This window comes from Littorina saxatilis, linkage group LG1, assembly GCF_037325665.1.
Source record: "Littorina saxatilis isolate snail1 linkage group LG1, US_GU_Lsax_2.0, whole genome shotgun sequence".
Lineage (NCBI taxonomy): Eukaryota > Metazoa > Mollusca > Gastropoda > Littorinimorpha > Littorinidae > Littorina > Littorina saxatilis.
This window is the reverse complement of record NC_090245.1, coordinates 30,688,729-30,703,777: the sequence shown is the minus strand read 5'-3', so window position 1 is coordinate 30,703,777 and position 15,049 is coordinate 30,688,729. Positions and strand designations below refer to the sequence as shown.

Here is a 15,049-nt window from a genome sequence, read left to right as displayed (position 1 = left end):
TGTCCAGTTCACTTTGCACATGACGAACACAATGGAGAAATATGAGTTGTCGGTTTCAAATGTACATGATGAGGGAACACGTGGAAAATTCTTCACATTTGGCTGGGAGATTGTTGTCAACTGCAATTAGACGTACAGGAATACTGTGCACACTGGGCTGGGAGATTGTTGTCGGTTTCATATGCACGTCATGAAACAAGCGGGAAAATATGCACATTTGTAGGGAGAATGCCGTCAATTTCACGTTGCTCTAGATTAAACATGTGCATAACTATGCACAGTGAGCTTAACTATGCACAGTTAGCTTGGAAAGAGGTTTTATGTTGCACTTGATGAAATATGTAGAGAGCTATGGTCATTTGGGGTGGAGAGTAATGCAACATTTCTTTTGAAGATATTTGGTTTACCAAAACACATGTAATTTCCAAGTGCTGGAAAGACAATGTTGCCACTGAAAACTTGCGCGTTTTATTGTTTACTGAAAGCTTACCAGGCCGCATTAAACGTGCCTCTCACAATCAGAACACAACACAAAATTACAAAAATAAAACATAAAAATAAGTTGTCAGTCTCTGTAAAAGCAAATGTGAAATATTACCCGTGGCTACTCTTTTTTCGCCCAAAAAAGCCCTATTAGGGTTCTATGTGCTGCGGACTTTAAAATGAATTACTCAGCTGTTAAACATATTAACAGGAACACCGAATGTAAAATAGTGTAAAGATAAGCAACTCGGATCAAGTCCTCAAAAACATAACAATAGGAAACTGACCAAGATTGTATACAATTCGCTTAACATAAATAACGCATACATTTGACATAATTCACACATAACTTATCTCAAAGCTTATTAAAGGGGGTGGGGCGGCGATCAACGGCGCGGCGTGTCTATGTTAACGCAGAGAAACGGAAATAAAATAAAGCAAGCTCATTTCCAACAAATTGGCAGTTGCATAATGTATGAGTTGATCCTGAACCGAACAGACAACAATTAGTGAGCTGCTGACGTCATATATTCCACAAACCACTGCTGATGTCACAGTCAATACATACATGTAAGCATACATGCAAAGAATAATATGCACACTTAAAATAAAGCGCAACGGGTCATTCAAAACAGCACATCGATATTTTGTGGGGTCGTCTGGACAATAAATATGATTCAACTTGAAATTCATACGAGACAGGTAATACAAATAACAGTCGCCTTGACTTCCGTACAAGACAGTTAATAAAAATAACGGTCACCTTGAATTCCGTACGAGACAGGTAACAAAAATAACATCTTTGAGACACTTTGGCAGTAGATTAGAATTTCACATTAGTTACACAAAGGGATGTAAGAGCACGAACACACAACTCGAGACGACGGTTTCTGTTCTCTCCAATGGAAAGGTCTTGTCACGTTCAAGCTTTTGTGCGCACACAGTTTGGCTTTTGTTAAAAATGTCATTGGCGCGCTCTTCGCTGATCATTGACGAAAACAAAGTCTCCTCTAAGGTCAAAAGTTGAAGTCAAGGACGAAATTGCACAACATTTCCAATCAAAATAATAACAATTCCACGCATTCACAGAATGAAATCAAGATCACTTGGAACAGCACTCAACGACGGAATGACCACACTGCACAGAGCATGTTTTGCACGTGCAAAGTAGTATGAAGTTCAGGAACACTTACTGAACGTTTTGAAACACTGTATCATCATAACCACCACACACAAAACGGCCGGCTCGAAAGCGAAGAACACATGCGAGTTTCAGATCGTACGTCTGACTCGAAACCCTATTATTTGTATAAGCCATACACGAATCACTGCCGGTACACAGTTACGAACATAGATTTTCAGTCGGCACATGTTTCTGTACTTACTTATAACTTAAAATCATAAGTCCAAAACCAAACGCTAGTTTACACGAAGCGTATACACAAGTGAGTTTCAGACGTTAAATGTTCCTACTCGACCTGAAACATTATATCATAAGCCACAACACAGGCGGTTCATACGGAGCGTAGAACACAGAATTTTAGGCGGTATGTCTTCATGTACGACCCATAACCTTATATATAAGCCACGCACACAATACTGCAAGCACTGACGAAGCAGAGAACAGACAGAGACTCAAGGACCGTAGGTGTCTGTGCGAACCCGACACTCTACTTTATAAGCCACACATGAAGAACCGCCGGTTTATACGAAGAGCGCACACGCACGCTGAATCTCAGACGAATATATCGCTCTGCAGGTCTTGCATGTTATCCTCCTGGTCAATGGTGTAACTGCCCGACGTGGTGGTGGTGTTGCCTTCATCAGCCGTGTCCGCACTGTCGTTCAGACTGTCTCCCGTCAGCTCCCTCCGCCCCCCTCCGTAAAACCCCAAGTCCCCGTAAACCCGCGAGCCGCCTTCCGAAGACGGAGAGCCGCCTAGGCTACCACTGCCGCCTCCGCTATCCCTTCCGCCACCGTTTCCGCCCATGTTGACGTACTCGCAGACAGCATTGGCAGGCTGAGCAGGGTTGGATCTGGGCCGGGAGGACTGGAATTGGGGTTGGAAGCGCGGCTCCCTGGACCTAGAAGACGCAGACGAAGGCAAAGTCTGTCTGGAGTCTAGTCCGTCTTGGCTGAAGTGCACGGTCTTGGCAGGCCTCTTGGGCGTGTAGGTCCTGAACGACTTGAAGGAGGCGTCCATGGTGTTCTCGTAGGTCCTCGGCCGCTCCATGTCAAGGTCGCTCATGCTGCACGCGCAGTTCCTGTCGTGCAGCTTCCCCGGCGGGTGGCTGCACCCGGTTTTGGGAAAGCTTGGGTAGATGGAGGGTGTGTGGTTGTTGTGGGTCTTGACGCCTGGTGGAGCCATCAGCGGAGAGTTGACGTACTCGTGGGTGTCCACGTGTCGCCATCCGTCCTTGAGAGGCATGGCTAGGAAACTGGCGAAGCCTGACTCTGTGGGGACAGATGGTGAGAAATGGAGTCAACAGCTGTTCTGGCCACTGTCCGTCACTGTTAGTCACTTACAGTGGATCTTGGAGAGAAAGAAGAATGGAAGTGAGAAGAGAGAGAGAGAGAGAGAGAGAGAGAGAGAGAGAGAGAGAGAGAGAGAGAGAGAGAGAGACACACACGCACGCACGCACGCACACGCACACACACACACGCACACACACACACGCACACACACACACACACACACACACACACACACACACACACAGGCACAGGATTAGTTTCCCAGTGAAATGAAACAAACTGAAAGGGAAGCGAAGGAGTTTCATTTTACATACATGTACGTACGTATGCATATTTTTTTAATTACATTTTCCCGGGTGAAACAAGTGGATCGTTGGGCGTTGGCATTTTACCCACACGTTTTTTAAAACTATAAACCTAACACTTACATGTAACTTGTTTCAGACAAAACCAAAACCAAACACAAGAACCTTACCTGCTTCAGACCGGATGGATTCTACAGCCTGACTGTCATCCTCGCTACATCCCCTGCCACTGTCGGTACCGTTGGTCTCCCGTGAAGAACTGCTCATCATCTCGTCCGTCTGAGGCTTGTCCAGGTGGGATGCCTTGCCGTTCTGAAACACGTATACACAAACAATGTAGGCGATGCAAAGTAAAGCCTGATATTATTTGGGCGGAGTCGACTTTGGGAAGTCCACTCCACGAAGCTTGCTGCAAAAAGCTTTGCCACAGAATTCTCGGCAAAAATACAACAACTTCGGGCTCAATTAAGAACAGCCTTTAAGGTCGGCTGAGACACACGTTACGTACTTAGGTTACAAATAATGGTCGAAGTTAGCGGATCATGAAAAATGCGAGCTTCAGCTTGGAACTTGCTTGCCGGGTGATTGTTAGATTTCGAGTCAAAAAACAACCGAACTCATGGATTTTATATGAAGATTCATGTGTTCAAGCCTGTAAGTGCTAATTTAAATGCGCTGCGTTCGATTTGTTTGCTCCAGAGATGTATATTTCGTACATTAAAGCGTTCGGAACTTTCCAGTCGTAAAAGTAGTACCGAAACAGAACAGCTTCTTAACCCAAGCGCTATCGAGGATTCAGGCTGTTGCTGGCTCGTTATTTGTCTGGTTGCTGGGGGTTTATCGAAAACTAACTAGCCCTACAAGTTTACAGAGGTAAAGAAGCATAGGGGGTAATAAAAGACAATATATGTGACCCTCCACCACAAACTGAGTCGCATGTCACCTCGCGCGGTTCTGCGCTAGGCTTAATATAAGTCCGGGGAGTGTCTGGTAACAGTGTGAGGGTCACCTTAGTCACAGGCTTATAACTCAAACAGTTTTTGCTCTTTTCTAAAACGGGTTTCACCACTGGATAGAGCATAAAACACTCTTTAGGAAAATGTAAAAATATGAAAATCATGCAAAGGTGACATGCGACTCATTCCGTGGTGGAGGGTCACAAAATTATATCATCTACCTCAACAACAACAAGAACAAAGCCCCCCACACCGCACTCCAGTTGACAACAGGACAGAAAAGAAGCCGAACTATGTATTGTGCAAGAAAGAACCACACAAGGTTGTTTTTTTTAAACGAAATAGGAGTAGCTATAATCACTGCTAGTTATACGTTTAACATAAGAACCGCATCAGTCCTAATCTGGATCATTCCGTTCGTAAGATTCGTCCGATTATTCAACACTCCTGGAAAACATCGACGACGTCGTGCAAGCAAACGTTCACATGTGTGCAATTCAAGCCACTTCATACCAAGCAAATAGACGATGTTCGGAAATAACTCTGTCAAGTTTTGTTGTGGGCTATGGAAGAGTTGGAAGAGTCGGCGATCACGTGTGGAGACTGACACGCCGCTCGCTAGCGATTGAACGGGTACAATTTCACGTGGTTTGTTTCCTGCAGTATTTCAAGTCCAAAAAAAGGCAACTCTTCCACAACCTATAAACACCCGACAGAGTTATTTCCGGAATTCGTCCATTGACACAAAGTAACATGCAGCCATGCTTGAAATATTAAACGTCACAAGGCCAACCTAATATATGTACGTCTGTATTGATTAACAATATGTAGCACTGACTGACAGACGGCGCAACTACTCTGCAACTAACTGTGTGTTTATCAATACAGAATTTTAGTTACGGTTGCACTGAAATATTTTGCCAATCAAGAACTGTTCTCATGCGAGCTACCTTCTTGGTAAAAGATCTTGTACTTTCAGTTTCAGTTCAACGAAGACTTTACCATTTCACGCTAGACAGCAAAGATAATGTTGCAGTCTTCTCTGCATTCCCTTATTAAGCAGCGGTGACTTCGGGTGCAGACAAGATTATCGAAACAGCTGAACATGTCGAATAATCGCGTAATGGCAGGTGATGTGATGGAACTACATAGATTTACTAAAATGAAATGCTGGAAAAAAAATCTCACAGAGTTTGGTTTTCCATCGTCACTCTGCAAGGCCCGCTGTAATAGGGTCTGCTGAACTTTGAGGGCGGCTAACCGCGTCAGATTCTTCGTATTGACGTCATTGCCGCTGGTACTGCTGACGTCAGAGGACATGGAGTCGTGCATGTCTTTGACCAAAGGATGACGGCTTGGGCTCAGGGACTGAAACCATCCGTCAGTAAAATCTCAATTAGATTTCTTTTTAGTCGATGAATAGTAGTAACTGACTAAGCTAAGGGTTAGGCTTGTTTGTACTACAGGAGGGTATAGCAGTTGCAACATAAAAGGAACAAAAAAAGGCAAACAATATACAAAGCCGAACAAAACACAAAACCACTGGATTAAAAAGGAATTCAGCTCTTCTTTTTTTTTTTTTTAGTCGATTGATAGGTTTGTGCAAAAAGAGGCAATACCTTTGCAATTAAGGTATAAACGCATACAACGTATCACAAGAAAACAAAAATGTAGCATAACAGATAAAACAACAACAACAAAACAACAACAACAACAACAACAACAACCACAACAACAACAACAACAACAACAACAACAAACAAAACGAAAGCCTCCTATCTAAGCAGCAAGTCGGTGATACGCTTATATAAAGTCAACAAAATACACATCTTTTCTTTCTGAGGGTACTGCATATAAGTCGAATGGCAAACGCTGTAATAAAATACTTGCTGATGTCGTATGGATGTGTCTCTGTCTGGGCTTTTGTATGACCATGGATTTTGAAAATAATTGCTGAATTTTTCTTTCTTTATTTGGTGTTTAACGTCGTTTTCAACCACGAAGGTTATATCGCGACGGATAATTGCTGAAGAGAAAACGAGTTAACACTTAGGACCTAATTATTCGAACCCCTTTATCGTACTTGTTTTCAAAGAAGTCTTTTGATTGCTTTGGTAGGAGGCCATAAATCAAAAACCAAATATATATATGATTGTGTACAGTATATTACCCCCACTTAATCTGTGGCGGAAAAACTGAAAACACTATTCGGTTGTTGTTGTAAAGTAAGTACATCCAGAGACTTTTCGTACAGCGACCGAAGCACCGTCTTTGGCACAAGAAGGCCCAAGTAAGTAAGCATCCTCCGGCCAACTTACAAACAAGACACGCCAGTGATAGGAAGTGACAAGCTCTTCACAATCTGTGAATCAGTTCTGAAAGACTTCTCCAAGATGGCACTACTGCTGAACGTAAAAGCCGTCACTTCAAAAGCACCTTTCAACCGGTACAGCCGTACCCTTGGGGCTTCGATAACTTCTCCTCTTGTAGTACGCTACAGCCCCCCCCCCCCCCCCCCCCCCCCCGATGCTATAAAGCCCCCCTCCCCTCCCCCCCAGGTACAACGAGGGCTGTCCCCAATACTTGACTTGTGACATGCAAAACCTTATCTTTCTTCCTAAAGCGTCCTCCGTGGCATCAAAGATATTTGCCCCCCCATGCCCACCCACCAAACTTACAAAGCCCACCCCCCCCCCCCCCTCCTCAAAGTTGCCACAAGCCTCAAACCCCATCGCCTCCTCCCCATCTTTCACAAGAAACAATTGACCCCTCTTCCCAGGGCTTCTGCCTGTGTCTCGTCCAAACCCGATCAATTAGTTAATGGTTAGAGATCAGTAGGAGGGTACAAGCTAGAGGAATGTTGTGTGTGTAAACACATCACCAGAACCACGAGTTATACGACCCGAAGGTCTTTCCCTTGAAACGGATCCCCGCATGCAGGTCGGAACTCCGGCACTGCGCGCGCTGCGCATGCGCTACCAACAAAGGGAGGACACCCTGGTGGTTCCATTAGCAAGGGAGAGCAATCGAGAGTCCCAAGGCAAATTCGGCTTGTCAGGAAGAATCATGAGATGGAAGGGTTTCCTATCCATGGAACGGACTAGTAGTTCATTACGAACACGGTACTGTGTGGTTGGGTCGGAGACTAGCTCTGGATCGTTCGTCTTGTTCTTCGTGTACTTTGTCTACTTCTTCTTGTTTTTGTGTGTGTTCCTCTTCGTGATCAATATAAAGTTACTTCTACCTTTCAATGTCACAGTTGCTTCTTCTGCTTTCGCTAAACGTTGCTTCCCCCCCCCCCCCCAAATCTCCTTCTTTGTCAGATTGCTCCCCTACCGACTCTTCCGCCCTTCCTCTTGTTTTTCTTTAGTCCTCCTTCGGTTTCTCCGTTACCCCTTCGCTTTCTTCTTTCAAATGGTTTATCTTTCATTTATACGCCCGCTCTGTATATCTCTTCCTGTCTGTCTGTCCGCATCTGTCCGCGCGCGTCCGTGGGAGCATTCCAACTGTCACAATGCGTTATGACTTCTAGACTATAAATCTTAATTTCTAAGGCTTAAGCCTCGGTCATACAGGCGACTCAGTCGTTGCGATTCAGTCTTGCGATTCAGTCTCTGGCCGATCGCACATCACATCGTAGGCCATTGACCCGTCACACGATGAACGATAGACGAACGACTGATCACGAACGATAACTCCACGCGAGCGGGGCGGAAGTGACGTGTCGTAGTGAACACGGCAAACGCGCTTTGCGAGAGCAGACGCTAAATGTTCGAACGTCGCTCTACCTTTCTGAAAATTGCCTTTCAGCATTACGCCTTTGCAAGAAATAAAGTTCCCAGACAGCTGCAATTAATGTTTTCCGACCGCTGCTCACGCCCACAACGTCTTCTTTATATCTGAGTAAAAAAATGTTCTTCCAAAAAGTTTTGAATCGACGAAGAGACGCTGTACGCCACTGTCCGCCATTATTTTACGTCACGGCGTCAAGGCCGCAGCAACACGTTCTGGTTGGCTCTGTTGGCTCTGCCACTACGATTGACCGACGACTGGATCGCAGGAATAGAACATGTTCTAAACCTCAAAGCTACGAGGGAATCGCATGAGACTGAGTCGCAGACTTGTAGCTGTTTTCCACGACTGAGTCGGCTGTGTGACAGGGTAAATCGCGCGACTCAGTCGCATGTGTGACAGCCCTCTAACACATTATACCACCCATTGTGCAGACGAACAAGGCACTTCAACATTGGCTACTGACTTCATCTGTTGCGGAGAAAACTGTGATTTAAAGCTAACTGTCAGCAATTTCGTTACGATCAGGAGACTGTTTTGAAAATCACTTGTGACAGCCTGAGCAAGAAAAATAGCTTAATTCATGTAAATTCGTGATTCTATCGTTGTAACGCGCAGCAGAAACCAAAAGGTGTTTTAACATTCGCTTTGTCCGAGTTGTACCAACAAGCGAACGTTCTTGTCGCTTTTTAGTGGTGAACGCGGTGCACACTGCGAAAGCCGGATTAAACGCCACAACAAATATGATGTTTCTGCATACGAAGAGCTTGTGTAGGTTTAATTCAACATGTCAATCAATCAATATGAGGCTTATACCGCGCGTATTCCGTGGGTACAGTTCTAAGCGCAGGGATTTTTATTTTATTTTAATTTTTTATGCAATTTATATCGCGCACATATTCAAGGCGCAGGGATTTATTTATGCCGTGTGAGATGGAATTTGTCACAATACATCACGCATTCACATCGGCCAGCAGATCGCAGCCATTTCGGCGCATATCCTACTTTTCACGGCCTATTATTCCAAGTCACACGGGTATTTTGGTGGACATTTTTATCTATGCCTATACAATTTTGCCAGGAAAGACCCTTTTGTCAATCGTGGGATCTTTAACGTGCACACCCCAATGTAGTGTACACGAAGGGACCTCGGTTTTTCGTCTCATCCAAAGTGAATTAATATCACACACACACACTGACACACACACACACACACACACACACACACACACACACACACACACACACACACACACACACACACACACACACACAAACACACACACACACACATTGGTTTCATTGCACCATGCTTACAATCAAATATAATCTTTTCTTCTAACACACATTTTACACAATACAAAAGCAAAACCCAACAAAGGGTCCCAAAGGTGCTATTCCTAAGCCAACAAACAGGCACACATCCTAACCTTCCCCTCACCCCATCCCACACCCTCATCCATCCTGACCCAAGCTTGTTCCCTCGCCACGAAATACAAGGAGAGAACTGTCCCTGCCCCAGTCACATAAACAAGAAGCAAGGCATCAGGGGCAGACAATCAATGGCCCACCCTCCGCCCGTTATCAAGATGGCACAGGGGTTCGAATCGCTGTTCAGACGACATCGTATAGTTAGAATCCAATTAAGGCCGGGGCACGGTGAATGCTTGGCTGAACAAAATTAAAACTGGAGTATGGTGATAAACTTTTGAACGTACTGGCCGGTGCCAGTTATTGCGAGGGCCAGACTGAGTGGAAGGGTTTCCATCGTGGAAGATTGAATTTTTGTCAGACCGGAGTGTGTGTGAGTCGGGCAGGGAAGGCTGAATGACGTGCTTTATTCGAAGGATTGTGTGTGTTTTGCGAGAGTGACGAGGGGTGAGGTTGACAAGCAGGCAGACAGGCATACAGACTGAGACTGGTAGAGAGAGAGAGAGAGAGAGAGAGAGAGAGAGAGAGAGAGAGAGAGAGAGAGAGAGAGAGAGAGACAGAGAGAGAGACAGAGAGACAGAGAGAAAGAGAGAGAGACTGAGAGAGAGAGAGAGTGAGAGAGAGACTGAGAGAGAGAGAGAGAGAGAGTGAGAGAGAGACTGAGAGAGAGAGAGAGAGAGAGAGAGAGAGAGAGAGAGAGAGAGAGAGAGAGAGGGGGGGGGGAGAACGAAAGAGAAAGAGCGAGGGAAAGAGACGAATGAGAGAAGGAGAAAGAGAGAGAAAGAGGGGGAGGGGAGAACGAAAGAGAAAGAGTGAGAGAGAGAGTGGGATAAAGAGCAAGAGACAGGGAGAGAGGGGGGCAGGGTGTGTGTGTGTGTGTGAATACGAATACGAATAAACTTTATTGTCATGAAACGTAGTGTTTATAAGACACGGGAAGATAAATAACCAAATGATTTCATTGTTTCTTTTTTTGAAAACAATTATATACAAATTCTCCCAATTTAGTTTGTACATTGTCTACTTGCAAAAGTTGACTTGGTACATCATATGAATATATAGGTCGATTAATTTCACTCAAAGATTTTTCGTAATTGGTTGTTTTCTATACAGTTATCTAGAAAATGTATTTCATCTTCTATTACTCCACATGTTTTACATAATCTTTTTTCCCTAGGTGTATTGCTGTATCTACCAGTTTCAATTTTTAGGTCGTGGGCACTTATTCTTAGTTTAGTTTAGTGTATGTGTGTATGTGTGTATGTGTGTATGTGTGTGTGTGTGTGTGTGTGTGTGTGTGTGTGTGTGTGTGTCTGTGTGTCTATGTGTGTCTGTGTGTGCATGTGTGTTGGTTTGTGACTGTGTACAGTGCAGGCATAACGCATGTGTCTGCGTCAGTGTGCGTTTGTGTCTGGGTCTGAATGTCAGGCGGGGGTGTCTGGGTCTGAATGTCAGGCGGGGGTGTCTGGGTCTGAATGTCAGGCGGGGGTGTCTGGGTCTGAATGTCAGGCGGGGGTGTCTGGGTCTGAATGTCAGGCGGGGGTGTCTGGGTCTGAATGTCAGGCGGGGGTGTCTGGGTCTGAATGTCAGGCGGGGGTGTCTGGGTCTGAATGTCAGGCGGGGGTGTTCTGGGTCTGAATGTCAGGCGGGGGTGTCTGGGTCTGAATGTCAGGCTGGGGTGTCTGGGTCTGAATGTCAGGCGGGGGTGTCTGGGTCTGAATGCCAGGCGAGGGTGTCTGGGTCTGAATGTCAGGCGGGGGTGTCTGGGGAGGGGGGGATTTCTATATGATGCACTCGTTAACATCGACCAATTACGGTCTGCTATGACGCGGGCTGCGGTAAATAAGCATTTATCGTTGTTCATCCGTCTGCACATTTACTCTCTCCAGCTCCTCACTCCCTCCCAACTCCACCAACCTCACCGCGCCGAAGAGATTGAATGGGCTTCACCTAAACATCCCAAACAATACCACATAGCACAGCAAATCCAGACAATGTTACGACTCCCAAGCGTAACCTCATCTGCAGAAGACACTCCGTTACACCACGCTCCGCTTGGCGTCCTTCAGTTGGTCTGAGAATGCTTCTGCACATAAATGAATAATCACCAATCGCTTAGCTGGCGACTTGTTTGTGCAAACACACGCGATGGCACACTTGAAACCGGCTGTTGCTTGATGGAACACTCATACATTAGAGTTTGGACGCTGTGGAGGTATTTGGCCGTTTTTTTAAAACTTTTTTTGTTATTTCGTGTGTGTGTGTGTATGTATGTGTGTGTGTGTGTGTGTGTGTGTGTGTGTGTGTGTGTGTGTGTGTGTGTGTGTGTGTGTGTGTGTGTGTGTGTGTGTTCCAGTGTGCGTGTGTGTCACAGTGTGTGTGTGTGTGTGTTTTTCCACAGGCTTAGTCGAACAGTCCAATTAAAGTGCGTTGCAAACGAGGCGTTTAGGCGCGAATTGGTTATAGCGAATATTGAGGAAAATAGCTCCGCAGAAAAAAAAGGTCCCCAACATAGAAACGTTTTTGTTTTAAAGATGAAGATGAAAAGTGCGAAAGAAAATCAGGGAGGTTGGGGGTGGTCTGGTGGAGCATCTGAGATACGTTGAGAGACAGACTGAGAGACAGACAGAGAGAAAGACTGAGACAGACAGACAGAGGCAGAGAGACAGAAACAGCCTGGTACACAGAGCAAAAAAGAATCGTCAGGGACACCGAGACAGACAGGGACAAGAAGAGGAGAGAGACAGACACCGACAGTCTGGCCGACAGAGAGACAAATCGACTGGAGAAGGAAAAAACAAAAGAATGGAATAGAGAAGGACAGAGACAGACAGACAGGCAGACAGACAAAGAAAGAAAGACCCACACATACACGCACAGACAGAGAGTGACAGAGTTTAGCTAAGAGCGGAATAACAGACAGGGAGGCTGATACACCTGCAGGCTCAGAACGGTATGATTTATGTGGCGGAATACCCCAGTTTCTCATTTTCTTCAAGCCTTTCTGGATCAACGAAACCTAATGAGCTGCATATCCCACGTCACTCATAGTTTACGTGAATTCTCCTCAGAAGGAGGAAAATGACAGGTCTGGTCTGGTCTGGTCTGGTCTGGTCTGGTCTGGTCTGATCTCTCTCTCTCTCTCTCTCTCTCTCTCTCTCTCTCTCTCTCTCTCTCTCTCTCTCTCTCTCTCTCTCTCTCTCTCTCTCTCTCTCTCTCTCTCTCTCTCTCTCTCTCTCTCTCTCTCACAAGAAGAAGAACAAGTCGCGTAAGGCGAAAATACAATATTTAGTCAAGTAGCTGTCGAACTCACAGAATGAAACGCAATGCCATTTTACTCGTAGCATCGTCAGGCCACCGCTCATGGCAAAGGCAGTGAAATTGACAAGAAGAGCGGGGTAGTAGTTGCGCTAAGAAGGATAGCACGCTTTTCTGTACCTCTCTTTGTTTTAACTTTCTGAGCGTGTTTTTAATCCAAACATATCATATCTATATGTTTTTGGAATCAGGAACCGACAAGGAATAAGATGAAAGTGTTTTTAAATTGATTTGGACAATTTAATTTTGATAATAATTTTTATATATTTAATTTTCAGAGCTTGTTTTTAATCGGAATATAACATATTTATATGTTTTTGGAATCAGCAAATGATGGAGAATAAGATAAACGTAAATTGGGATCGTTTTATAAATTTTTATTTTTTTTTACAATTTTCAGATTTTTAATGACCAAAGTCATTAATTAATTTTTAAGCCACCAAGCTGAAATGTAATACCGAACCCCGGGCTTCGTCGAAGATTACTTGACCAAAATTTCAACCAATTTGGTTGAAAAATGAGGGCGTGACAGTGCCGCCTCAACTTTCACGAAAAGCCAGATATGACGTCATCAAAGACATTTATCAAAAAAATGAAAAAAACGTTCGGGGATTTCATACCCAGGAACTTTCATGTCAAATTTCATAAAGATCGGTCCAGTAGTTTAGTCTGAATCGCTCTACACACACACACACACACACACACACAGACACACACACAGACACACACACAGACACACACACATACACCACGACCCTCGTTTCGATTCCCCCTCGATGTTAAAATATTTAGTCAAAACTTGACTAAATATAAAAAGAAGAAGCGAGAGAGACAGAGAGAGAGAGAGAGAGAGAGAGAGAGAGAGAGAGAGAGAGAGAGAGGGATATAGAAGAGTGCACTGCAATCAGCTATACTCTTTATCGTTCGTACAACCATGCAGTTTATCGACAATGTGTTCACGACAGTAGAAGTTATAACAAGTCGCGTAAGGCGAAAATACAATATTTAGTCAAGTAGCTGTCGAACTCACAGAATGAAACTGAACGCAATGCCATTTTTCAGCAAGACCGTATACTCGTAGCATCGTCAGTCCACCGCTCATGGCAAAGGCAGTGAAATTGACAAGAAGAGCGGGGTAGTAGTTGCGCTAAGAAGGATAGCACGCTTTTCTGTACCTCTCTTTGTTTTAACTTTCTGAGCGTGTTTTTAATCCAAACATATCATATCTATATGTTTTTGGAATCAGCAAATGATGGAGAATAAGATAAACGTAAATTGGGATCGTTTTATAAATTTTTATTTTTTTTTACAATTTTCTGATTTTTAATGACCAAAGTCATTAATTAATTTTTAAGCCACCAAGCTGAAATGCAATACCGAAGTCCGGGCTTCGTCGAAGATTACTTGACCAAAATTTCAACCAATTTGGTTGAAAAATGAGGGCGTGACAGTGCCGCCTCAACTTTCACGAAAAGCCGGATATGACGTCATCAAAGACATTTATCAAAAAAAGGAAAAAAACGTTCGGGGATTTCATACCCAGGAACTCTCATGTCAAATTTCATAAAGATCGGTCCAGTAGTTTAGTCTGAATCGCTCTACACACACACACACACACACACACACACAGACACACAGACACACACACACACGCACATACACCACGACCCTCGTTTCGATTCCCCCTCGATGTTAAAATATTTAGTCAAAACTTGACTAAATATAAAAACGCACGAAACTCAGGTTCTTTTAATTTATGTACTGTGCTGATATCAGTGATACTGCAAGAAGAAAGTAGCCATTGTAGGGTGTTATATTTTATAACATTACCTTTATCTTCTACCCACCCCCTACCCTACCCTTCCCTTTTCTTTGTTAACACAACACGATCGTAACGATCTTTTTGATGGATAATAATTCGCTGGAAACAAGAGTTTGTTTGACTTTTGATACTTAAAACCGCACAAAAATGTGTAGCATATATGCAACGCGCACGTCAAGTACGGCCCTAAAATGCACGAAAACACCCCTGTGCCGTGCGCCTAAACACTCAAAACATTGGCCCTTGTTTGAAAAGTAGCAACATGCCTTCAACAAAACAAAAGCAAGCATTTAAAGAGGCTTTCTCACTTTATCGCAAACTTCTGGGACCATCTGTTTGAAGAAACAGCTGTGCAAATATTGGGCGACTTTGTAGAATTTGCCGTCGTTGTCTGCTCATTTCCAACGATTTTCGTTCGTTTTAGGACACGCGCCAAGTCTCAACTGGCAATGCTCTTACTTTTTTTT

General features: G+C 44.3%; 1 protein-coding gene across 1 annotated transcript in view; it reads right to left on the bottom strand.

The window, feature by feature from the left end:
* Positions 1-375: 375 nt before the first annotated feature.
* The window catches only part of LOC138971751 (protocadherin gamma-A12-like), a 63,611-nt gene continuing 48,937 nt past the window's right edge, over positions 376-15,049 (bottom strand). Inside the window, exons 6-7 of the mRNA XM_070344580.1 lie at positions 3,434-3,575; positions 376-2,937 (exon numbers count right to left, since the gene is read on the bottom strand). Of these exons, the coding sequence (XP_070200681.1) occupies positions 2,219-2,937; positions 3,434-3,575 (861 nt within the window). The 3' untranslated portion in view covers positions 376-2,218. The remainder of the gene's footprint in view (positions 2,938-3,433; positions 3,576-15,049) is intronic.